Source organism: Callospermophilus lateralis, chromosome 1 (assembly GCF_048772815.1).
Source record: "Callospermophilus lateralis isolate mCalLat2 chromosome 1, mCalLat2.hap1, whole genome shotgun sequence".
In the NCBI taxonomy this organism is placed as follows: domain Eukaryota; kingdom Metazoa; phylum Chordata; class Mammalia; order Rodentia; family Sciuridae; genus Callospermophilus; species Callospermophilus lateralis.
The window spans coordinates 221,588,693-221,610,727 of record NC_135305.1 but is presented as its reverse complement, the minus strand read 5'-3'; the positions used below and the strand labels follow the sequence as shown (position 1 = coordinate 221,610,727).

Here is a 22,035-nt window from a genome sequence, read left to right as displayed (position 1 = left end):
AGGATATTAGGAGGCTGGTCACGAGGGTCACCCTCTGCCTGGCATGAACCAAAATGATTACATCCTGAAGGGAAAGTAGATCTTTTTTTTTTTTTTTTTTCAATAGAATGTTTAGCTTTTATTTTTTATTTATTTTTTAATATTTAGTTTTCAATCTTCAGTGGACACAACATCTTTATTTTATTTTTATGTGGTGCTGAGGATTGAACTCAGAGCCCCACGCATGCCAGGTGAGCACGCCACTGCTTGAGCCACATCCCCAGCGAAAGTAGATCTTTTAACTTAAGCTTTTGTCTGCAGACTTGGAACACTGAGTGACCAGAGACCCTTCTAAAGAGAGCGGCCATGGGACTGCTCTGTCAGTCTGAGACACACAGAGGACGAGCTGGCTACAATTTTGAGTGGTGCAGATCAGTTTTAAGCTGGCCTTTCAATTATGGAAGCCCATGGTTCTTTTTGTAAATATTATATCTTTTTACTTTTGTGTTATGATAACGATTGAAAGATGCAAAAGTAAAACTAATTCCTGCCAGGTACAGCAGCACACACCTGGGGAGGCTGAGACAAGGGGATCACAAATTCAAGGCCACTCGGGGAAAATTAGACGTAATCTCAAAATAAAATCATTGTTTTAAAAGGCAGGGGATGGCTGGGTGCAGTGGCACATGCCTATAATCCAAGTGGCTTTGGAGGCTGCGGCAGGAGGGTTCCATGTTCAAAATCAATTTCAGCAACTTTGCAAGACCCTGTCTCAAAAGATGAAGAAGACTGGGGACGTTGCTTAGTGATGATCGAGTGCCTCTGGGTTCCGGCCTCAGAGCCACATACACACACACACACACATTCCAGGGCTCAGATGGGTAGCTCTCATTAAAATGTTACACAAATAAGGAAGTTGTTAGGCATATTAGAATTGGCTACATTTTTGAATTCACTGAATATTATGAATCTAGTGCAAAATTAAGAGATTTATTTTGGATGCATCAATTGATGTATAAAAATTCATTTTGATCTTAAATTTCTTCATGAGAAATACTCGTTTTCATTTGGGCTCTGTCGGCTGGAGTCAGTAGATCGTTGTTGAGTTTATGTCATGGTAGACATAGAGGAAAGCCTGTGACCTTCGAGGCACGAGATTTCTTTTCTTTTTTTTTAACTAAAATTCTTTTTTTTTTTAGAGAGAGAGAATTTTTTAATATTTATTTTTTTTAGTTTTCAGCGGACACAACATCTTTGTTTGTATGTGGTGCTGAGCATTGAACCCAGGCTGCACGCATGCCAGGCGAGCACGCTACCGCTTGAGCCACATCCCCAGCCCACCAGATTTCTTTAGAGAGAATACTTCCTTCTTACTGCTCATTCCAAATGAATTCTTCCCTAGAGTCTGCATTCATTTTTGGACACAGATGCTCCTCCTTTTTTCTATTGTCTTTTCTACCTTAATTTTTGTCCTTTGATAAACTAGGTCTCTAAAAGCCAGGATCGCAAGTCGGCCAGCAGAGAGAAACGGTCCGTTGTGTCCTTTGATAAGGTCAAAGAGCCTCGGAAGTCAAGAGATTCAGAGTCCCGGAGGTGAGTCATGGTCCAGGAAGACTCACTGATGTGGCTGTCCCCAGACTGTGGTCATGCCCCTGTCCTGAGTGGACATCCTCAAAGTTCCCAGTGGGTGGAACGTTGCTTTAAGCCTTTTTGTTCTGTGGCTTTCGGTTTGTGGATTTGCCGTGTGCTGGCTTTCAACTTCTGGCTCTTTTCAAAGGATTTCATTCAAATCACCCATTTCTTCCCCAGAATTGTGGAAGGTAAGGAGGTGGTTAGGTGGCCTCCCTTCCTGTTGCAGTGAAGCTGTTTGCAGACAGTGTCACATTTGCCTCAGGAGCTGGGAAGGGAGGATCGACAGTGAGCACGTTCTTAACTGCGCCAAGGAAAACGATGGGATAATGTGAAAAAGTAAACACAGAACTGTTGGTCCCCCAGGGTTGTAGTTCTGTGTACTATTGAGCAGTTAAAAAATAAATAAAAGGCCGGCAGGGAAAGGGGTGGGCACGAGAGCAGGGAGTTTCTGCCCTGTCCCTGGCAGGACTTCTGGCCTAGAAAGCAAAACGGTGGGCAGTGAAGCAGGTGCCTTTACCTGTTTAACTGGCAAACTCATCAACAGAAGAGACCTTTGTGACAGGAAAGTCACGTGAAAAGAGCAGCATTTCCCACCAGTGAAAGGGGACTCGGTGTTGGGGGGCCTTCACCAGCTGGAAGGAGGACTTGCCCCGGTCAGAGTTGTGCATCTGCACCGTGGAAGTCAGGACGTGTGCGGAGGAGGAGCGGCCATGTGAGGAGAATAGGAAGTCAGAACAACGGGGCCACCAGAGAAACGGACAGTCCTCGCAGGGCAGCATGGGTTTCCTGCCTTGAAACGCAGGGAGTGCTGCTCAGCCTCACCAGGGGTCAGAGAGGTGGATGGTGGCAGCGCTGGAGACCTTTTGTTGTTTTTTGTCATGTCCTTGGTGTCAGTGTAGGGCTGAGGTGTGAAGAGGCGGTATTTCTGCCAGGGCGAGGAGGAGAAGGCACAGGCCACAGAACCCTCCAGGTCCCCGCGATCCACTGCTCCTTGTCACCTCTAGGGGACCCACGCACAGGGAAGGGTGAACGAGGGGTCAGTGTTGTGCTGTTTGGGCCTTGCTTGGGCAGACCATTCCTTATTGCACACATGGTGGCCTCCTTCCTGAGAGTGTTGTCCATCCACAGACCCATGGTGGGGTGAGATGTGTTCAAAGTACACAAAACGAAGCCTGGTGGTATTTTCTGCCGGTGTAGGTGTGGGTCACCTTTATTGCAGAGACTAGCACTGGAAGAAAATACACTAACACATTACCATGTCCCTGCCAGAAGCAGACAGTGGGCTGTCTTCCTGGGCAGGCCCCATCCCCGGTTTTGGGTTGCTGCAGAAATGGGAGGTGTGGGCATGAGAGTCCATTCTGCCTTTAGCCCCATTTCACACGGACTAATCAGGCTGGTGGCAAATGGTGTCACATGTTGAACTTCAGGAAATGTTTAAGAAGTGAGGCCAGTTCATAGGACAGCTGGCCTCTCCTGTCCTACACCTGTGCTCCCTCTTCCCTGGCTGGGGTGGACAGGGCTGGAGTGGAATTCTTGGGCTCTTGCTGTGCTTCACCAGCCCGCTGTGGCCAGCACCTCTCCCGCTGCTTCTCATGCATCCTGGAGTGTGAGTGGGAGCCCCTGGGGTGCCATACACTCCAGCCCTGCTGTCCTGCCACAGGGAGCGGGAGCGCAGCGAGCGGGAGCAGCGCCTGCAGGCTCAGTGGGAGCGTGAAGAGCGGGAGCGGCTGGAGATTGCCCGGGAGCGGCTGGCCTTCCATCGGCACCGCCTGGAACGGGAGCGCATGGAACGGGAGCGGCTGGAGCGAGAGCGCATGCACGTGGAGCAGGAGCGCCGGCGTGAGCAGGAGCGCATCCACCGAGAGCGCGAGGAGCTGCGGCGCCAGCAGGAGTTGCGCTATGAGCAAGAGCGGCGGCCGGCAGTGCGGAGGCCCTACGACCTTGATGGCCGGTGAGCTTGGCCACCTGGGTGTCCTGGTGTGAAGTATGGCATTGGCCACCCCAGAATCATGGAGGCCCACAATCTTGCTCCAAAAGGAAGCCCAGGTCTGGGCTTCTACTCAGCTTGCCTCCTGGCTTCAGCAGGGTGCCCTGGTGGTGTGGCTCAGCAGAGATGGCGCTGGGTCAGGGCATCAGGTCCAAGCCCAGTTGCTGGAGAGGTGTGCAGTCCTCCAGATCGTGCAGGAGGAGGAGCACCGGGAGGCAGCCAGAGACCCAGAAATGCCTCCCTTGGGGTCCACACAGGCGTGTCTTCTCCTGAGTAGGTTAAAGGGAACCCATGTGCCATCCAGTGCCACTCTCATCAAGGGCCTTCTCAGCTTCCATCGGTCTCTAGGCCTTTGTCTAAGAGTGGAGTCTGCTTTAGCCACCGCTGTGGGACTAGTTTGTCAGTGGGGTTCTCGGTGCCTTTTTGAGGGGCAGCAAGTCAGCTTCAGGCTAGAAGCAACAGCAGAGTCTCCTGAAAGGGCTCTGGAGAACAGAGGTCTTCCTGGTTTCCCCACAGTGGCATTGGGTTGGGTTCCCAGTGTCACCTGTGTTGTGTGACAGTCCTCCTGATTGCTGCCCTGCTGAGAAAACGAGCACCCTCTGCATGCAGGCAGCACAGCCCTTCACTCCCAGCCCAGGCAGCCCAGAGTGCTGTGTGGGAGACGCTCATGATGTGTCGGGGACGGGACCGTGGGGGGTTGATTCCAGCTCCACAGGGCTGTCATTGGGAAGGCCTGCTTCCATCCTGTCCTGCACCCCTCACAGGCGGGATGATGCCTATTGGCCAGAAGCCAAGCGGGCTGCTCTGGATGAGCGCTACCACTCTGATTTCAACCGCCAGGACCGTTTCCATGACTTCGACCACAGGGACCGGGGCCGCTACCCCAACCACTCCGTGGACAGGTCAGTGTGGCCCTGTTGCCCCTCCTTGGTAGGTGTGGGTGTTTTCCCCTCTGGTCATTCACTGGCCTTCCTTGACCCAGGTGCCCACATGACCCATCACTTTGCATCCAGAGCAGCTCATGCTCCAGTCACTACATCCGGCCTGGGCACTGCCACTCCACCTGGGGTCTGGGTGGCCCCTTCTGGTTAGCAAGCTTCTTTTCCTCATGGATTGGTTTAAACTGTTTCTTTCAGGAGAGAAGGTTCCAGGTCAATGATGGGAGAAAGAGAAGGACAGGTAAGTCAGAGCGACAATGTATCCACAGTTCCCATGGAGTCTACTCCCTTCCCCGCTGCAGAAACCCCCCTCCCACTTGAGACCTGGTGTTTGTGGGACAGAGATGTGGACCTGCTGGGCTTAGTCGGGATGTCTCCAAACCATCACCCCAAGGCCTTTTGCGGCTGTTGCCGAGGCTCCCTAGGTTGGGGCCTGGCAGGCCGACCTGTGCTGCTGAAAAGTGCTGAGCCGCGCAGTGGCACTTCCTGTCCTCTGCCCCATGGGCCTGGGAGACAGCAGCCACTGCATCTCCTCCAGGGCACACTCAGACAGCTCGGGCTGCCACTAAGCCTTGGAAACAGCCAAGTCTTTGGTCTGTACTTGTTCTTGATGCATTTGTATCCCATTAGAAAAATAAACTCAGGGCAAGGGCAGGGGCGCTAACTCTAACCCCAGCAACTAGGAGGCTGAGGTAGGAGGACCTCAGTTTCAAGGCCAGCCTCAGCAACTCAGTAAGGCTCTGGGTAAAATCCCCTGGGTTCAATCCCTGGTACAAATAAAAAAAGGAAAAGAAAAAAATTAATGCGGGATCCTTAAGAGAAGACAAGCTGTGAACCAAAAGAAGTGTTGGCAAAAGACACATCTGGTAAAGGACTTTATCAAAACACACAAAGGACTCTTAAAATGCCCAGTCCCAAGAGGAGAGCGAGCGCAGTCATCTCAGTTCTGTCGGCTTCTAGATGGAGAATTCCCACCAGGGCCCTGCACCCTGGGGCGCTTTACTGGAAGAAATGGAGGGAAGGGGGAGTTCAGGAGGTGCTTGTGGCAGAGGAGATGCCCTGCCAGTTGTGTCTCTTCCCATAGCGCGTTCTTGACAGATCTGTGCCTCGCTGTCCCATCTTGCCCCACCCTTGGTGTCTCATCGTGACTGAGGACAGCTAGCCTCCTGGATTAGACTGGGGCTTCCTCACAGGATTACTTCCTCTTGGTTCCTGGGGGGTAAACCTTCCGTGCAACAGCACCACGAGCTGGTCTTCTGATTTCCTCGGGACGGCTAGAACACGGTGGCCATGCATCCACACTCTGGAATCTAGACAGAACCGGGTCACATTCTGGTGACACCCTATCTGCCGAGTCTGTTCCTCTGGCTACAGAATGGGGGTGATTATTCCTCCCACATAAGGCAGAGGATTTAGACAAGGTGTTGCGCACACCTTCGTAGCGTGTGCAGTTCCCATTGGTCATGACCAGCTTCCTTCTGTGGGGTTAGTAGATGACGTCCTCCCGAAACTGACAGTGTTTCTCACGTGCCCAGGCCTGCAGAAGGGAGCAATGCTGCCCCAGCAACATGTGGTGGCGTTTGGCTTCCAAGAAAAGGTCACAGAAAGAGAAAACTAGTTCAGAACTTTGGACTGTTGTTGCTCTTAGTGGGTTTGGTTGGACCAAAAAAAATGGTTTAATTTTAAAATTGCAGGAGAAGTGGAAATGGCTAAATAGTAAAGAAGTAGGTCTTAACAGTAAGTCTTTTACTTTGTAGTAAATGATTTGTCTACTTTCGCGCCTTGAAACTTAAGGTTATTGAGTCAGGTGCAGTGGCCCACATTCGTAATCCCAACAGCTTGGGAGGCTGAGGCAGGAGGATCCCACATTCAAGACCACCTCAGCAACTTTGTGAGACCCTTTTTCAAAATGAAAATAATTGGGGGGCGTGGCTCAGCAGGTACATGCCCCTGGTGTAGGTAGGTAGATAAAGTTGATTAAAGTCATTCAAATGTTTTTCTCAAAAACTCAGTGAAGCTGTCTAAAGCTGTGGGCTGGTGCCTGTGTTGTGATCAGTGTGTCCTGGGGGTCGCGTAGGGAGGGAGCAGTGTTTTCTGGAGCCCATGTTGGGAGCTGTTCTTGGCTGTGGCAGGATGCACCGTGGGTGTGCCCTGGCCTGTCCACAGTGAAGCCCCTGGTCTTGGCTTGTTGAGGCTCTGGGAGATGAGGCCAGGGGAGTGGCGGGGATTTGCACACACAGGTTAGGGCCCCTCTGGTGCCGCTGTGTAGGTAACATTTTCATGGGTAGCCACCACAATCGTGAAATAAGGGAAGGGGACAGTGCCTGGGTCAGGCACCACGTGTAACTCTGTTACTTCCTCCACTGGAAGGAGGACACTTTGAGTAAGGGAGGTACAGCCACCGTGCCCAGGTGATGAAGGCGGAGAGCTTGTGAGCTTGTGAGTGTCCTCTTCAACGAGTGGCCGCGTAGCCCTCCCACCTCCACGACTGCTCTGGGTGCTGGGCAGTCACCAGGCATCTGCTCAGAGTCCTTTGGAGAACTCTGGCGTCCTGCTTGGGGGACCTCCGCCTGCCGTCACCAGCCGCTCTTTCCTTCAGCCACAACCCGGGCCACGGCTTTTCTGGCCTGTGGAGATGAGGGGGTGTAGCTGTGTGGAGTGAGTGAGGTGGCCCTGCGCACCTGTGAGCCCCCGGCAGGGGTCTGGATACTGCCCTTGTCATCACCAGCTTTGTGGCCCACAAGGCCTTGGGCGGGTTGATGACTAAAGCTTTCCTTTCGTCGTCTCTCTCTCTCTGATGTCCAGCATTACCCGGAGCGCCACGGAGGACCGGAGCGCCATGGCCGCGACTCCCGCGACGGGTGGGGCTATGGCTCTGACAAGAGAATGAGCGAAGGCCGAGGGCTGCCCCCTCCCCCCAGGTTTGTGTCCCCTGCTCTGCCTGTCCCGGGCCTCAGTTGGCAAGACAGACCTGTCTCACCAGGGCCACTTGGTCACTGGGGTGAGCCACCAGGTGGAGAGGGCCAGGCCCTGGCAGCTGGCCATAGTTCAGGGAGCCCCAGAGCCCACTGAGCAGCTGCAGGCTGAGACCCATGTCCTTCCTGCGGCTCCCAGGGCACAGGGATGGGAACACCACCGAGCTGAGAAGACAACGCTGAACCCACTCTCTGCATCCACCTCCGCCATTAGGGTGGAAGCCAGAGGAGGGGACACTCCAGATCAGAGATCTCTTTTTCCAAGGGGCAGACGTGACTGGGGGGATCATGGCCGAAGACTAGAGGATGACCGGGCCTGGCAGGGAGCTGCTGACGGGGGCATGATAGACCGGGACCACAAGCGGTGGCAAGGTAAGGAGTGACGTGGTGGGTGGAGACCCGGGAACGGGGAGGAGAGCGAGAGCGCAGCGCCTGCCCTGCAGCTCCGGCCCCTCCCGCCACTGGAAGCTGGCGGTGGGAGGTGCTCTGGGGGTCTGGATAGGCACTGTGCAGAGGGTGTCCGAAGGCCTCCCCACCTGACCCAGTGAGGGCGCGGGGACGGCCAGCTCCTGGCTAGGCAGGTGCCTCAGTGTGAGGCCTGGAGGGTGGGGGAAGCGGGAGTGAAGGTGCTGGGAGCAGCACTGATGCCCGTGTGAGCCTCGCTCGGCCTTTCTTCCAGGTGGTGAGAGGAGCATGTCTGGTCACTCGGGGCCTGGCCACATGATGAACCGGGGCGGCATGTCAGGGTAAGGTGGTAGTCGGTGACACTTGAGACTCTTTCTGGGATGCTCCACCTGTTCCTTCTCTGCATGATGGCTTTCCAGGGTGACAATTTAAAATCCCCCGCTAGCCCCCTTACCTTCCGAGTGGGACACCAGGTCAGAGGGCTGCGGCTCAGGAGAGGTTGGGCAGTGGCAGGGGGCCTGCCAGTCCCAGGACAGCGTGGAGCTTGGGAACGGCCAGGGGCCTGTGTGAGGGCTCCAGACCCGAGAACCTGACTTCTTCCTAGGCGCGGCAGCTTCGCCCCAGGCGGGGCCTCCCGGGGCCATGTGATCCCTCGCGGAGGGATGCAGGGCGGGTTCGGAGGACAGAGCCGGGGCAGCAGGCCCAGCGATGCCCGCTTCACTCGCCGCTACTAAGTAATTTGAATCCTGTGTTCCTGTCACGTGGCCAGAGTATGTTCTGTTAGGAGTTCTCTTAAACCGTGTACAAACCATTTTTTTTATCTGCTGCCATATTGTAGCTCAATACAATGTGAATTGTTTTTTGTTTTTTGTTTTGTTTTTTGTAATAAAGGTGTTTCTGTTCACGTGCCCTTTACTTAAAGTGTGGCTTCTGTTTCTGCCAGTGAAGGTGGTCGTGCTCAGCTGGCTTCAGGGCAGGGGGTGGGGCTGTGGGGCCGTGGGGCCGAGGGACTTGCCAAAGCCCACGCAGAGGTGCAGGGCTCACAGGGTCGGCAGGGCCATCTTGTCCCTCCCTCACCCAGGCTCAGCGGTTTCGGTGACGGAGCTCCATCTCTGGCAGCCATGCCAGGGAACCCGCCCAGATCCAGGCAGGTGGGACTTGTCTGCTGCCCAGGAAGGAAATAAGCAAATGACGTTGAAAAAATGTATTTAATGCAGTTTGATCCAGCTGGGAGGAGCGTAGAAGTAGGCCCAGTGACAGAAACACCAGGGGGTGGAGGTGCCAGGGGGTGGAGGTACCAGCCGGCTGCTTGAGGCTGCACGAGGACACGTGAGGATGGGTGGTAGTGTCGGGTTTCCAGTCTCCTCGGGAAGGAGCTCAGGGGCTAAAGCACTTGGGAGCGTTAAATTGGAAAGGGGCTCTGTTCCCTGCAAGACAGGGTGCTGGGCCACCAGGACACACCAAGTCTCTCCTGTAGAGACGAGCGCCTGGTACCTTCTGAGTCGCTGTGTGCGTAGCTGGGTCGCGGGGTCCCAGCTGTGTCTACTGACCCTGTTGGTGTTCTTGAAGTCCCATCCCGTGGACACGGTACACAGTCACCTCTCTGGTGGCTCACCTGCACGGTGCTGGTGCTGTGGACACTGGCCCATGAGTTCCCTGCAGGCCACGCCCACGGGGTTTACAAGCCGCTCTCCAAGCTTGCTGGCCAAAGCCCAGGACTGAAACACTCAGGGTCACTCCAGGGGAACTGGGCAGCAGGAAACAACCACACAGAGACCTTTTTCTTTGGGGTCCTGTGACGGCTCCTCTGACCTACAGGTCCGCAGAAAGAGCGAGCGAGCGCTGTGCTGACCCTTTTGTTGAGGAGAAGCCATTCAAATGAGGCCGGAGTCAGGATTCAAGGGGCTGAGTCTGGCTTCCTGATGTCTGCTGTCAGCAGGTTGACTGACATCTAGGAAGGCCACACCCAAGGACAGAGCGAGAGAAGGGGACACACAGAGCGTTTCCATGGAACATTCTATGCCAAACAGGGCAAGGGATAACGTCACCGAGGAACAGGTGGGCGTAGCTCCGTCCATGGGCACACACCTACGTCTGAAGACATGCCCTCAGCTTCCTGAACCGGGGCAACGTCCAGGTCCCCACGTAGTGACTGGTCAAAGCCTCTTGCTCCAGGATGGAAGGCGCGAATCATCAGAGTGGCCCCACAGCCACCTGGGCATTTCTAGAGGCCAATATGATGAGTCCCGCTGCAGACTGGGGGTGGGGTCAGTGCACTTGAAGGCAGGGGACTCGTGACCCTCGTGCTTTGGAAGAGCTCAGACCAGCAGAGGGCCAGCCTGAGTGCACGGGCTGTGGAGAAGGCTACACCAGCAGCAGGCGGTGGCCGTGCGGGACCCACCTGGAACTGCAAGGTGGGGAGCCATTTGGCCCAGCCTGGGCCTGACAGGAAGCAGCAGAGGCAAGGAGGACAGTGGGGCTCGCCTCACTCTGGGTCCCCTCATCTGCAAAGCACTGGTGGCTCTGCCAACAGCCACTGGCTCCAGTGAAGAAGATGGTCAACAGGAAGTCCAGGTGGGCGGCTCCGTGAAGACTGTCCGCTTTCTATTTATTTTGGTGCCAGAGATCAAACACAGGGGCCCTCGACCACTGAGCCACACCCCCAGCCCTGTTTGTCCTTTATTTAGAGACAGGTCTCACGGAGTTGCTTAGCACTTCACTTTTTACTGAGGCTGGCTTTGATCCTCCTGCCTCAGCCTCCCAAGCCGCAGGGATGACAGGCATGCGCCACTCTCTCCACTGCACCAGGTCATATCCATTTTTTTTTTAATTTTTTATCTTGAGACAGGGTCTTGCTAAGTTGCTTAGGGCTTCACTAAACTGCTGAGACTAGCCTCAAATCTGCAATCCTCCTGTCTTGGCCTTCCAGGTCACAGAGACTACAGGCGTGCACCGTTCTCAGACCCACTTCTGAGATTGCTTCAGCTCCTGGGTGCCCTTCTATACAGGCTCCAAAACTCGTGTCCACCCACAGGGGATGACATGGAGCCTGCCCACCCAGAAAGGCCAGACCAGAATGGGAGTCAGACCACAGCTGCCGGCACCTGGCCTGAAACCTCAGTGGTGATTCAGCCCATGCCCACCTGCTTGGGGACCAGAGGCTAGTTCTGAACTGGGCTTTCTAGTCTAGGAAGGGTGCGGTTACCAAGGAGATCGCCCGCCCCCTGGCTCTGCCGTCCCCTCACACCCTTCCTTTGAATACCCAGGCAGTGTGCATTTGCTGGAAGCAGAACTCAGCTGATTTTTTGGTGTGCGGGAACACAAGGACGACGGGCGAGGACCCAGCACGTCCTCAGCCTCCAGTTTAAACGTGTGTGCTGCTTAAGTGCCTGTCACCTGGCTCTGTGCCAGGAGCCACCCCACCCCTCCCAGGATGGCGCCTCCCTTTATGGGGGGAGAAGAATGCACCTGGAGTCTGAACTGCCAGGGGGCCACTGCAGACCACCTGAAACCAGGCGGCCCCTCCTGGTGCCTGTGCTGGCGGTCCCCACCCCACTGCCTCTCACCTTCTCACCACAAGGGGAGCCCCGAGGACCCCAGCGTACAGCCTCCGGCAAGGGCTCCAGCCCTGCCTGGCTGGCGGGCCTCCACGCCTGCCCTCTGGAACCCCAGCCTGCACGCTGGGCCCAGGGCACACTCTACCACCAGAGTGCCCGAGCTGCTGGACTCGGCGGCTTGGATGGGGGTGAAGGGCCCACAGGGGCCATCAGCGGCCTCCAAAGGCTGGTTAGCTTTCCCATCAGCTCTGCTGGGGACTCGCATCGCAGGGGGGGCGGGAAGGGAAAAAACAGGGGAATGACATTGGCCAGATTTCTGTTCTATTGCGTGCAGGCACAAATGCCACCAGTATGTCCAACTGTGGCGCACCAATAAAAAATACGGGGTGGGGGTCAGCATTGGGCCCTTAACAGCTGTGATGCAGAGCAGGGGCACCTTGGCAAGTCCCCTCCTGGCCAGGCTTCCTCCCCCTCTGTGACAGTCACTGAACTCTGGGGCCACCTGAAGCAATGGCTGCCACCTGGCCCAACCCAGGCCCCAGCAGATCCTGATCAAACACCAGGACACCTCGGGTGTGAGGTATCTGATGCGGCTCAACGCCTGGGCTGAAGTGACAGGAGGTTTTACATTTGGCCAGGCAGGTCCCGTCATCGGTAGAACAGGCCTGGGAGCCTGTCCCTCCCAGGGCTGCTGGAAGGGCTTGGTAGACAGGCTGGGCAGGGCATGGGTTTCTTCCCCCACAGCACCAGGGGACAGGGATCCTCGCCAGTCCCCCGCATTCCACCCTCACCAAGGGCTATCAAGGACAAGAGGGGCACAAGGAGCCATGTGGCTTCCCAATGATGCAGTGAGGGAGTCCCCATTCCTGGGTCTCAGTGGCACAGGACCTATGGGCTGCCCGTCCCCTGCCCAGGCATTCCCAGCCACACCCTGCCGCTCCCCACCCAGGCCAATGGATACCTGCTGGCTCCTCTCAGGGACAGACAAGTTCAAGTCAGACAGCCTGGATAGCTGCCCAGTCCTTTGCTCCCTTCACCTCTAATATCTGTCCCCTGCTGAGCTCTCTCGCCTGATCCCCGAAACTCCTAGGAATGGGGATCCTGCTCGCTGCTTCCTGTCCTGGCACAGCATCCTGGGAAGGAACCCGACTCTCACCCAGGCTGATCTCCTTCCAGGGAAATTGCTCCCTGGTCTCCTGACACTGATTTCTTGCCATCACCAGCCTTGGGTAGCTCTGTAGCTGGGTACCAGGGGCTTCCCAGGAGCCTTAGACAGACCCACCTTGCTGGAGCTTCTGTCCAGTGGGGACACACAGCATCCCCGGGAACAAGGGAGACTTGGGAGACGAGGCAGGGCCTGGGTTCTGGTAGATGTCCCTCAGGCACAGGGCCCACAGGCCCGGGCGCTCCAGGAATCACCAGGTTGTCAGAGAGAGAGTGGCGTGAAGGTGGTGGCCAGGAGACCAGGACTGGACTAAGACCCAAGGGGCTGAGCAAGCGCATCAGTGGCCTTGGGGCTCCTGTGGGTGCCGTGTGGGTGCTCACTGCACTGAGCCCCTCAGACTGACTCCCCTAGGCTCAGTCAGCCGGGAATCATGAAGCCCCTGCACAGGCTCGACCTTCCTGGGAGCCCGAGTACTCTGTGGGGATAAGGACCAGCTGTCCACTGTGACGCCCCACATCAGGTTGACAGTCCATGACAGCAAAGGAGTAAACCAGCTTGAGAACAAGGTCCAGCCTCAAGGAACCACTAGGAGGAGCCAGAAGCTCAGGCCCAACCGTGACCCCCGGCAGCACACAGGTGGCAGAACAGTTCTGAAGTCCTTTATTGGGCCGCAAGGCTGGGAGCTGCCCTTGGCGTGGGGTCCCAGTCTGGAGTCGGGAGCCCGCGGCACCCTGCCCAGGTCCGCAGGTGGACAGCCTCTGCAACTCCTACTTGGTGCGCTCCTTCACGTACTCCCAGCCCTCCCTGGAGTACTCCTGGGCCTTGGAGGGAACTGCAGACAGGGCGGACATCACCTTGATGATTCCTGCGGGGGCAGGCGGGGAGGGAGGCCGCTGTGAGGCTCCAGCTGGCTGCAGGCAGCCCCTTGCCTCAGCCAAGCCCCAGGGAAGCCCCGGCAGCAAGTCTGTTTTAGAGACCAAACTTCCAACCGGCAATTGAAGCAGATGCAGGGCAGGGCCTTGCTCACAGGCCCAAGCACATGGGCCAAGCTCCAGTGTGGCCCTGGCCACCTGCCCCCATTCTACCAGGCAACAACAGCCCCGCCCTCCCGGGAGGCTCAACCCCGCGCTCCATTTCCCCAGAATCTCCACTCCTCTGCCTCTTTTAGATCCATGGGAGACAGGAGAAGGGATGACAGGAAAAAGGGCCAGGAAGCCAGGAGGGGAGCCATGTTGGGGTGCATTGGGCCACACTCTGCAGAGGCACAGGGCCTACCTGAATTCCAGGACTCGCGGATGGGAAAGTTGATCTTTGGAGGGGCTGGGAGCTGGGGGAAAAAGGAGCAGAGGCTGGGGAACAGGGAAGGGCTCTGCCTCCCAGCAGCCCCAGGCATGCAGAGGACCCACCAAGCCAGGCTGGAGGACTGAGGCCACCCCAGAGCCACACGCACTCCCAGCCGTACCTGTGGTATCTGCAGGCCTGTCTGCTGGGACACGTACTGGCTGAACTGGTGCACGGCAGGGGGCACCACCTCCTCGGCCTTCCGCAGGGCGGCCTCACTCTTGTCACTGGACCCCAGCAGATCCTGGTCATACACCAGGTAGGTGGCACCACCAGCCACACTGCCTTTGAGGAGGAACCTGCCGCAGGGAAAGGAGCTCACGAGGAATGTGACCCTCCTTGGGGGTTCCCAGTCCAGATGACACTCATGTGGCCTGACAGCAAGCTGGGAAAACGAAGGGCACCCTGAGAGCCCAAAGGTGCTACAGCACTCAGTTCTCACTGCACAAAGCACAGCCACTCAGGGCCACTGCAACTGGAAAATGAGGCCGGAAAATGGACAGTGGGGTTATTCAAGGTCCCTCAGAGTGCAAGGGACAATGAAGACTTGAGACACCTAACCTGTCGGGAGCCTTCCTGCCCAGGGTGGGCTCCCGGCGGGCAAGCCGCTGGTTTTTTCTAAGTGTCGCCGGGCGCTTCCCTTATGTCACTCGCTGCTTTGGGAGCATTAACCTCGGGACAAACGCGAACGGTAGGATTTCCTGGGCACTCCCGTTTCACAGACGCGGCAGCTGAAGCTCGGAGAGCTCTCGGGCAAGTGAGCCGAGCGACCAGGGATCGCCGGGAGGAAGCGGGAGGCGACCGCGACCCGGCGAGGCCCGTCCCAAAGAGTCCGATTCCCTACGTCGGCCAGGGAGAGGGGACTGACACCTCGGGGAACCGGCCAAGTAGGTGCCCGCAGGAGAGGGCCCGCCCGAAGCCCCACGCACCTCATCACCGACCACACGCGCGACACCATGGTCGCTCCGTTCCGCGCGCAAGGACACTGCACTCGCCCGCCGCTTCCGGTCTCGGCGCCGGACAGGCCTCTGGGAAGTGTAGTCCTCCTTGTCTGCCGCAAAGGCCTCTGGGAGTGGAGTCTTGTTTCGCCTCAGGCTCCTCCGCAGGGGCCTCTGGGAAATTCAGGGCCCGTCCGCCACACAGCTCCCTGGGAAATGTAGTCCGGCCCGGCCCAGGCGGCCGAGGGGTAAGAGGCCTCAGGGGTCTGGAGTGAAGCCTGAGGTGACCCAGAAAGATGTCGAATCACGAGGGATCCCGAGCCGGCGCAAGTGACTGGAAGAGCACGTCTAGAAAGCGGTCGTCACGGCAACGCGAGGCTAGTTCGAGAGAGGCGGGCCCGTAGCACGTGACCGGGCTCGGGGCGTCAGACCTGGGGGCGTGGCGGGGCGGCGGCGAGCGGGAGAGCCCGGCGGAGGCCGTTGCCTGGCAACGCCGGAGCGCGGAGTCCCGCTCTCGTCCCCTCCCCATAGGAGGTGGGCTCGAAGTCACGTGGCCCCGCCCTACGGGCGGGGGCGCGGTCGGGGTCCGGCCGAGCCCCGCCGGGAAGGTAGGCCCGAGGGTCGTTCACGCCCGGACCCCGGCCCCGCTGGACGGCGGGGAAACTGAGGCCCGAGTGGGTGAGTGCGCGGCTGGGGACACGCAGGGGTCTCACGCCCCCCTGTCCCGGCGGGAAGCGAGGCCGGGCGCGGTCGCGGCGCCAGTGCGTTCTGCCAGGTCTGGTGCCACTTCCGCCCGCTGCGACCCGGCTGCCGGGCCCCCGTCTCCCCCGCCACCGGCCCGCCCGTCCCTCTGCACCCGCCTCCTGTGCTGGACCAGGGGTGGGAGGAGCCCCCCGAGGCGCTTCGTGCCCCGTCCCCGGGAGTGAGGAGAGGTGGGAGCGCGTGTCGGGCTTGGTGGCCCTGGGATCCGCTCCTCTGAGCACCCAAAGGTGCAGAGGTAGGCGGTGGGGTGATGGGTGGGCAGCGCCAGACCCGCGTGGCCCGTGGTGAGGGCTTCCGGCCCCCCGGGGCAGGGGGGAGCCCTGGACAGGCTTGCACCTGCAAGGGGCTCGGCCAGGGTGCCTTCCAGAGACCCCTCTGGCTGGCTCCAGGGGGCGGGAAAGTCAGGGAGAGAGGAGCGGAGATCCGGTTCCCCCAACCCCATCATCCCGCCGCTCCCGGCCCTCGCAGCTTCTGGATTTGTGAAGACCCCCGTCCTTGTCCCGTGGACTTCAGAGGATAGCAACCCCAAGGTTGGATGGGCTTGTGGGAGACCCGTGGTCCCCAGAACTTTAGGAATCTGGCTTGTGGCCCTCTTCCTCCTTCTCCCCAGAAAAGTACATCAGCCCCCACGCTGAAGGCATGTCTTCCCCCATAACGGGGCACTTCTGTGTCCACCCATCCCCAAGTGTCCAGCCCTCTGGTGTCTCCAGACAATCCTGTCTCTCTGGACTCCTCCAGCCCTTGCCTATCCATTCCCCATAGCACTCCGTGTCAACCTAGGGTCTACTGAGCACCTGTTGTATACCTGGCATGGCTTTGGATACTGAAGACCAACAGCCAGGTGCAGTGGACCACACCTCTAATCAGTGGCCCAGGACCCGAGGCAGGAGGCTGGTGACTTCAAAGCCAGCCCCAGGAACTTAGCGAGGCCCTGGCGAAAAGAAGAGAACATCAAAGGGCTGGGGCTGGGGCTCAGGGGCTGTGCCCCTGGGTTTAACTTCCCGGTACCTAAAACCAAACAGCCCTACAGTGAGGAAAACAGAAGCCGGGGGAGACAGGGGGCAGTGAACACTAAGGAATTAATGGTGCTTCCAGGCCAGGACAAGTACGGAGATGGAGAGGAAGACGGACGGGGTCAGGGAGAGGGCCGAGGTGCAGCAGCTCCAGGGAGGCGGCTCAGGGCATGGCATCTCTTACAGGAGGTCATTCTTGTGCCCAGACTTGAAAGAAGCAAGAGGCGGATGGCAGTGCCAGCGCAGGGGTCCTGAGGCAGGGTGGTGACTGGCTGTGGCCGGTTTGGGGAACAGAGAAGAGGCTAGTGGAGTGGAGCAGAGGGGAGAACAGTCCTGTCCACACAGCTTTTTGGTCATCAAGATTCTGGCTTTTGTCCTAAATGAAAGAGTTTATCAAAGGGGAGGCAAGCTGCGATTTGCCTGTTGGGTGGAGGGAGAAGGCTTTGAGAAGTGAGGTCACGGAGAAGTGGTCCCTAGTTCAGGTGGATAGTGGGGGGCTGGACCAAGTGGTCGCCATGGAGTGGGAGAGGAGGGGCAGGTCCAGGGCCACAGTGTTACCAGATGCTCATCAAATGGAGGCCCACCAAACAGGTGTGGCCGCGGCCAGCCCCTCCCCGCTCAGGCCCCCAGGCCATGGAGGTGCTGCTCCTCACGGGGCTGGGGGCTCTGTTCGCTGCCTACTACTGGGACGACAACTTTGAGCCAGGTGAGCGCCCAGGCTGTGGGGAGGGAAGAATCCCGCCGGCTCTGCCCTGCCCCTGCCTGACCCCCCTGCCCACTGCAGCCCGTCTCCAGGGAGCCCGAGTGCTGCTGACCGGGGCTGCGGGCGGCGCTGGTGTTGGTGAGGAGCTGGCCTATCACTACGCCCGCCTGGGCTCCCACCTGGTGCTCACTGCCCAGGCCGAGGCCCTCCTGCAGAAGGTGAGCCACCCCATTTCCAGATGGATGGCTGGGGGCTTGTGAGGAGAAAGAAGACCTAAGTTTGAACTTCTGTAATGGGCTTTCTGTGTGACCTTGGGAAAGTCGCCTAACCTCTCTGAGCCAGTATCCTTATTTGCAAAATGGAGACACAGACCTTCCCTTGGGTTCTGGGTTGCGCTGAGCCCAGTGAAGGGTGGAAAGCAGGAAGTGCCCTTCAGGAAGGGGAGCACTAAGTGTTCCAGGGTCTCCAACCCAAAGGCCAGGGGCCCTCCTTAGCAACAGCTGTTAGTGCTTGGGGGAATGCCCGAGAGAAGCCAGAAATCAGAACACGTGTGTGGAGTCCCCGGGGACTTGGGTGTTGGTGAGTGGCTCTTTTTGGCCCGCGGCAGCAGGTTTCGAACCGGTGTGAAGCGTTGAGAAGGATGCCCTTGGGACCTGAGCTCAGACTAGAGGCGGGGCTTCAGGTGGGATCCTCCGTGTGGCCGGCGTGGGGGGGGTCGGGGAGGAGAGGCCCACCGGCAGCTCTGGCCTCCCAGGTGGTGGGGAACTGCCGGAAGCTGGGCGCCCCCAAGGTCTTCTACATCGCCGCGGACATGGCCTCCCCCGAGGCGCCCGAGCGAGTGATGCAGTTTGCGCTGGACCAGCTGGGTGAGGGGCGGGCCTGGAGTCTGGAGCCGAGTACCCTGGCCTGAGCCTCAGGGTCGGCGGAACTGGGGAGGGGTGCCGTGGGGCGGAGACTCGCGGGGCCTGGGGCGCAGCCAGGGATGGAGGCTTACCTCTAGGGGGCGAGGCTCACTACCGGGGTGGAGGCCCACTACCAGGGGTGGAGGCCCACTACCAGGGGGCGAAAACTTGCAGGAAGCCAGGAGAGAAATGCTTTGATCTCCCGGGTGGGGGGTGCTACCTGCCGCGAGGACCTCGGCGCTCCGGACCGAACCCCACCCGTGACGGGGCGGGGATTCGTACAGCCCAGCGGGCCAGCCTCGGGCCAGCCCTGCGCTGACCGGCATTTCTGGGCCAGGGGGTCTGGACTACCTCGTGCTGAACCACCTCGGCGGCGTTCCGGCCGGTATGCGGGCCCGCAGCGCCCAGGCCACACACTGGCTCGTGCAGGTGCTCCCCGAAGCCGGCGGCCCTGCCCCTTCTCGCCCTGCCCTCCGCCCGAGCGCGCCTATCCCAGCCCAGGGCTCTGCCTCGCGTGCAAAGGCGCTCCTCCCTCCTCGGCTCCTCCCGGGGGACGTCCTGGCCCCGCCCCTTCAGGTCCTAGGCTCCGCCCCTCCCGGCCTTGGCTCTGCCCTAGTATGGAGCCCGTACCCCTCCACCTGTGTCCTCGGGCCCCGCCCGTCGGGCCGGGCCCCGCCTCTGCCCTGTGACTCGCCGTCGCCGCCTGTAGGTGAACTTCCTGAGTTATGTGCAACTGACTAAGTTGGCGCTGCCCAGCCTGACTGACAGCAAGGGCTCCCTGGTGGTGGTGTCCACGTTGCTCGGTGCGTGCATGTGGCTCTAGCTCTTGGGGGAGGGGCTTGGAGAGGACGGGCTTCGTGCGGGATAAGCTGAGGGGCGGGAAGGCTCCCTGGAAGAAGAGGAGCATCTTGTGGCCCCTCAACAGCTGCCCTCCTGTGCCCCTAGGCCGTGTGCCCGTGTCCTTCTCCACCCCCTACTCAGCGGCCAAGTTCGCGTTGGACAGCTTCTTCGGCTCCTTGCGGAGGGAGCTGGATGTTCAGGACGTGAATGTGGCCATCACCATGTGCGTCCTGGGCCTCCGGGATCCGGCCTCCACTGTGGAGGGAGTCAGGTGAGGCCTGGGTGCGAGCAGGGAACCATCGGTTGCATGCCGTGGGAACCCACCGCAGTCCCTACCATCTCCCTCCCTAGGGGCGTCATGAGAGCCAGGGCGTCCCCGGGACCCAAGGCGGCCCTGGCTGTGATCCGAGGTGGTGCCACACGAGCCTCCTGTGTCTTCTACCCGTGGCGCTTGCACCTGCTCTGTCTGCTGCGAGGCTGGCTGCCGCACCCGAGGGCCTGGTTCATTCGCCAGGACCTCAACATCTCCGCAGTTGCAGCCTGAGTCCCCTGGGGCTCCTGTCCTCCCAGACAGGAGGTACCATCCAGCTGTTCCTGGAATCGGGACACTAACAAAGACACCTCCGAGAGGGTGGCCGGAGTCCAAGATGGAGTCCTCAGGGCAAAAGCCAAACAGAAGAATATCTGCGGGCACCTGGAAACAAACTGCAGGTGTTCGGCACCCCCTCAGTCTTGGAAGGCAGCAGCCCAGACTTGGGCTTCTTGGAGGTCACTGGTGACATGATCATCGCTTCCATTGTGCAGTTAAGAAACAGTCTCCAGAAAAGTGATGCTCCCTCCCCAGGTCACCTGAGGTGGATGCCCTGAGTCACCTCTAGGAGCCTCCACTGATTCCAACTGGGAGCATCTCCCACCCCCAGCTAGGGTCTCTGGTACTCTTGACACCTGCTGTCCACCTGATGGCCAGGTGGGAAGAAGAGGAGAAGAGCATATTCTGGGCTAGACTCAGCCTCCCGTGTCATAATAAAAGGTCTTCCCTTGCATATGTATATATATCTATTATTCAAATTCCTTTTGCCTTCCAATTTCTAGGAGCCGGGGAGGGGCTAGAACTATCAACCTGTTTTGTAGTGGAGACATGGAGACAGACAGGATGGGCTCCCCTCAGGAAGTCAGTGGGAGAGGCAGGGGCACTGATTGACCTGCAGGACTTGGTTGCAGCATCAGCAATAGTGTAACCAGGCCCCACGCCCTTGAGGTCAAGGATCTTAGGCCTCACTGTTGGAGTTTGGTCTTACACTTGTTCCCATTCTGAGGATGACGCTGTAGCTTAGGGAGGTTGGGCTAATGAGGGCCACAGCTGCACGTCAATTAAAAACAGACGCTGCTCGTCGAAATGGAAAGCCCGTGCTGCTTGTATAAAGCAATTGTAAAAAATAACTGGCATGGATACAATGTTACAAAAAGCTGCTCCTGTGAGCTGGCCAGGGCTCTGTCCAAGAAAGACTGTCCTCATCACACCAGTCCCAAACTGAGGCTGTCTCTTAGAGACAAGTAAGAGTGACAGAAGAAGGGGTAGAAGGGGCGCGGAAATCTAGAACTTTAGATTTTGTTGTTTCCACCACCTGATTCAAGGTTGTTCAGCAGGCATCCCTCGGCCTGGCATCCTGGCACGACCTTACGTCACGTCAAATGCCACCAGGAGGCACTATGACCACTCCCTTCGTGAAATCAATAAACCCATTGATGGAGGTGTTTTCGTGCCACCTTACATATGGAAAACTGGGGGGCCTGGGAGGTGAAGTTGCTGTTTCCGGGTTAACCAACAAGCTGCAGCTTCAAACTCGGCGGCCTTTGAGGCACCACAACCACGTCCGCTGGTCCCGGGGTCAACGCGCATGCTCAGGGAGCCTCCGGACGCCAGGGGGCGCGCGCGTTCTTCTTGCCTCTCTGGTCCGCGCCTCCAGCAGCGAGTAGATATCCCAGAGTTCCGTGTGGCGCCGGCCCTTCCGCTCCGGGAGCCATTGGAGAGCAGCAGGTGAGTCCGTTCGCGCCTGAGTCTTCATCCTTCGCCATCCGGGCCCCCAGGCCCGCTGGGCGGATTGGAGGGTGGCCGGGCCCGGCGAGCGTGCCCGAGGAAGCCGCGGCGCGGGGTGGCGGGCGTCTTGCCGGGACTCACCCCAGCCCTTCTCCCCACCGCCTCCCGCAGCCATGGCTCTGCGCTACCCCATGGCCGTAGGCCTCAACAAGGGCCACAAGGTGACCAAGAACGTGAGCAAGCCGAGGCACAGCCGACGCCGCGGGGTGAGTGCTGGGAGCGGCGGGGCCTTCCGGGCAGAGGCGCGAGCCCTGGCGGACTGCGTCGGCGCGAGGCTCGGGTGTGTGCCACAGGCCTGGGCCCTGGGCCGGGGACCGCCGTCCCGTGTCGCGATACTGCGGACGGCAGCCGGGGGCAGGCAGGGTGAGGGCTGGAGTGCAGGGGGCCGGGTGCGGCCCGGCCCGGCCCCCGCCCTGACGGCCGCCCCTGCCCCCAGCGCCTGACCAAGCACACCAAGTTCGTGCGGGACATGATCCGGGAGGTGTGTGGCTTTGCCCCCTACGAGCGTCGTGCCATGGAGCTGCTCAAGGTCTCCAAGGACAAACGGGCCCTCAAGTTCATCAAGAAAAGGGTAGGTGGGCTGCTAACGGGGTGCGCCGCGAGGGGACCCGGGGCGCAGGCTGATGGGTGGCCTTCTTGCCGCACAGGTGGGAACACACATCCGGGCCAAGAGGAAGCGAGAGGAGCTGAGCAACGTCCTGGCCGCCATGAGAAAGGCAGCTGCCAAGAAGGACTGAGCCCCCTTTCCTCAATAAACCGTCCCAGAAAACCATGGCTCCTGCGTCTTGGTGTGGGGGGGT

At 58.9% G+C, this 22,035-nt stretch overlaps 4 protein-coding genes across 10 annotated transcripts in view; 3 read left to right on the top strand and 1 right to left on the bottom strand.

The window, feature by feature from the left end:
- Safb (scaffold attachment factor B) overlaps positions 1–8,831 on the top strand; it is a 31,262-nt gene extending 22,431 nt beyond the window's left edge. Inside the window, exons 14-21 of one of the 3 annotated variants that reach the window (XM_076851061.2) lie at positions 1,466–1,572; positions 3,272–3,562; positions 4,363–4,500; positions 4,735–4,777; positions 7,342–7,457; positions 7,726–7,883; positions 8,191–8,257; positions 8,521–8,831. In XM_076851061.2, the coding sequence (XP_076707176.1) occupies positions 1,466–1,572; positions 3,272–3,562; positions 4,363–4,500; positions 4,735–4,777; positions 7,342–7,457; positions 7,726–7,883; positions 8,191–8,257; positions 8,521–8,650 (1,050 nt within the window). In that variant the 3' untranslated portion in view covers positions 8,651–8,831. The remainder of the gene's footprint in view (positions 1–1,465; positions 1,573–3,271; positions 3,563–4,362; positions 4,501–4,734; positions 4,778–7,341; positions 7,458–7,725; positions 7,884–8,190; positions 8,258–8,520) is intronic. The other 2 variants (XM_076851081.2, XM_076851072.2) reach the window with 2 other exon arrangements.
- A 4,449-nt stretch (positions 8,832–13,280) lies between these two features.
- Micos13 (mitochondrial contact site and cristae organizing system subunit 13) lies at positions 13,281–15,022 on the bottom strand. The gene is made up of 4 exons (XM_076851048.1): positions 14,909–15,022; positions 14,101–14,278; positions 13,914–13,965; positions 13,281–13,503 (listed from the first exon to the last, which is right to left on the bottom strand). The coding sequence occupies exons 1-4, from the start codon at positions 14,935–14,937 to the stop codon at positions 13,406–13,408; spliced, it is 357 nt and encodes a 118-aa protein (XP_076707163.1). The 5' UTR covers positions 14,938–15,022; the 3' UTR covers positions 13,281–13,405.
- Positions 15,007–19,765, top strand: Hsd11b1l (hydroxysteroid 11-beta dehydrogenase 1 like). 5 transcript variants are annotated; one of them, XM_076851003.2, is made up of 8 exons: positions 15,007–15,595; positions 17,284–17,398; positions 17,477–17,613; positions 18,150–18,261; positions 18,635–18,726; positions 19,007–19,100; positions 19,243–19,408; positions 19,489–19,765. In XM_076851003.2, exons 2-8 carry the CDS (start codon positions 17,326–17,328, stop codon positions 19,679–19,681), a joined length of 867 nt encoding a protein of 288 aa, XP_076707118.1. In that variant the 5' UTR covers positions 15,007–15,595; positions 17,284–17,325; the 3' UTR covers positions 19,682–19,765. The 5 variants fall into 5 exon arrangements, with proteins under 5 accessions (XP_076707118.1, XP_076707110.1, XP_076707126.1 ...); XM_076850995.2 differs by lacking the exon at positions 15,007–15,595 and having other exon boundaries at positions 15,606–17,398; XM_076851011.2 differs by lacking the exon at positions 15,007–15,595 and having other exon boundaries at positions 15,606–17,398; positions 19,467–19,544.
- Positions 19,766–21,081: 1,316 nt separating this feature from the next.
- Positions 21,082–22,004, top strand: Rpl36 (ribosomal protein L36). Its single transcript, XM_076850982.1, has 4 exons — positions 21,082–21,175; positions 21,347–21,441; positions 21,672–21,806; positions 21,883–22,004. Exons 2-4 carry the CDS (start codon positions 21,349–21,351, stop codon positions 21,970–21,972), a joined length of 318 nt encoding a protein of 105 aa, XP_076707097.1. The 5' UTR covers positions 21,082–21,175; positions 21,347–21,348; the 3' UTR covers positions 21,973–22,004.
- The last annotated feature ends 31 nt before the right edge of the window (positions 22,005–22,035 follow it).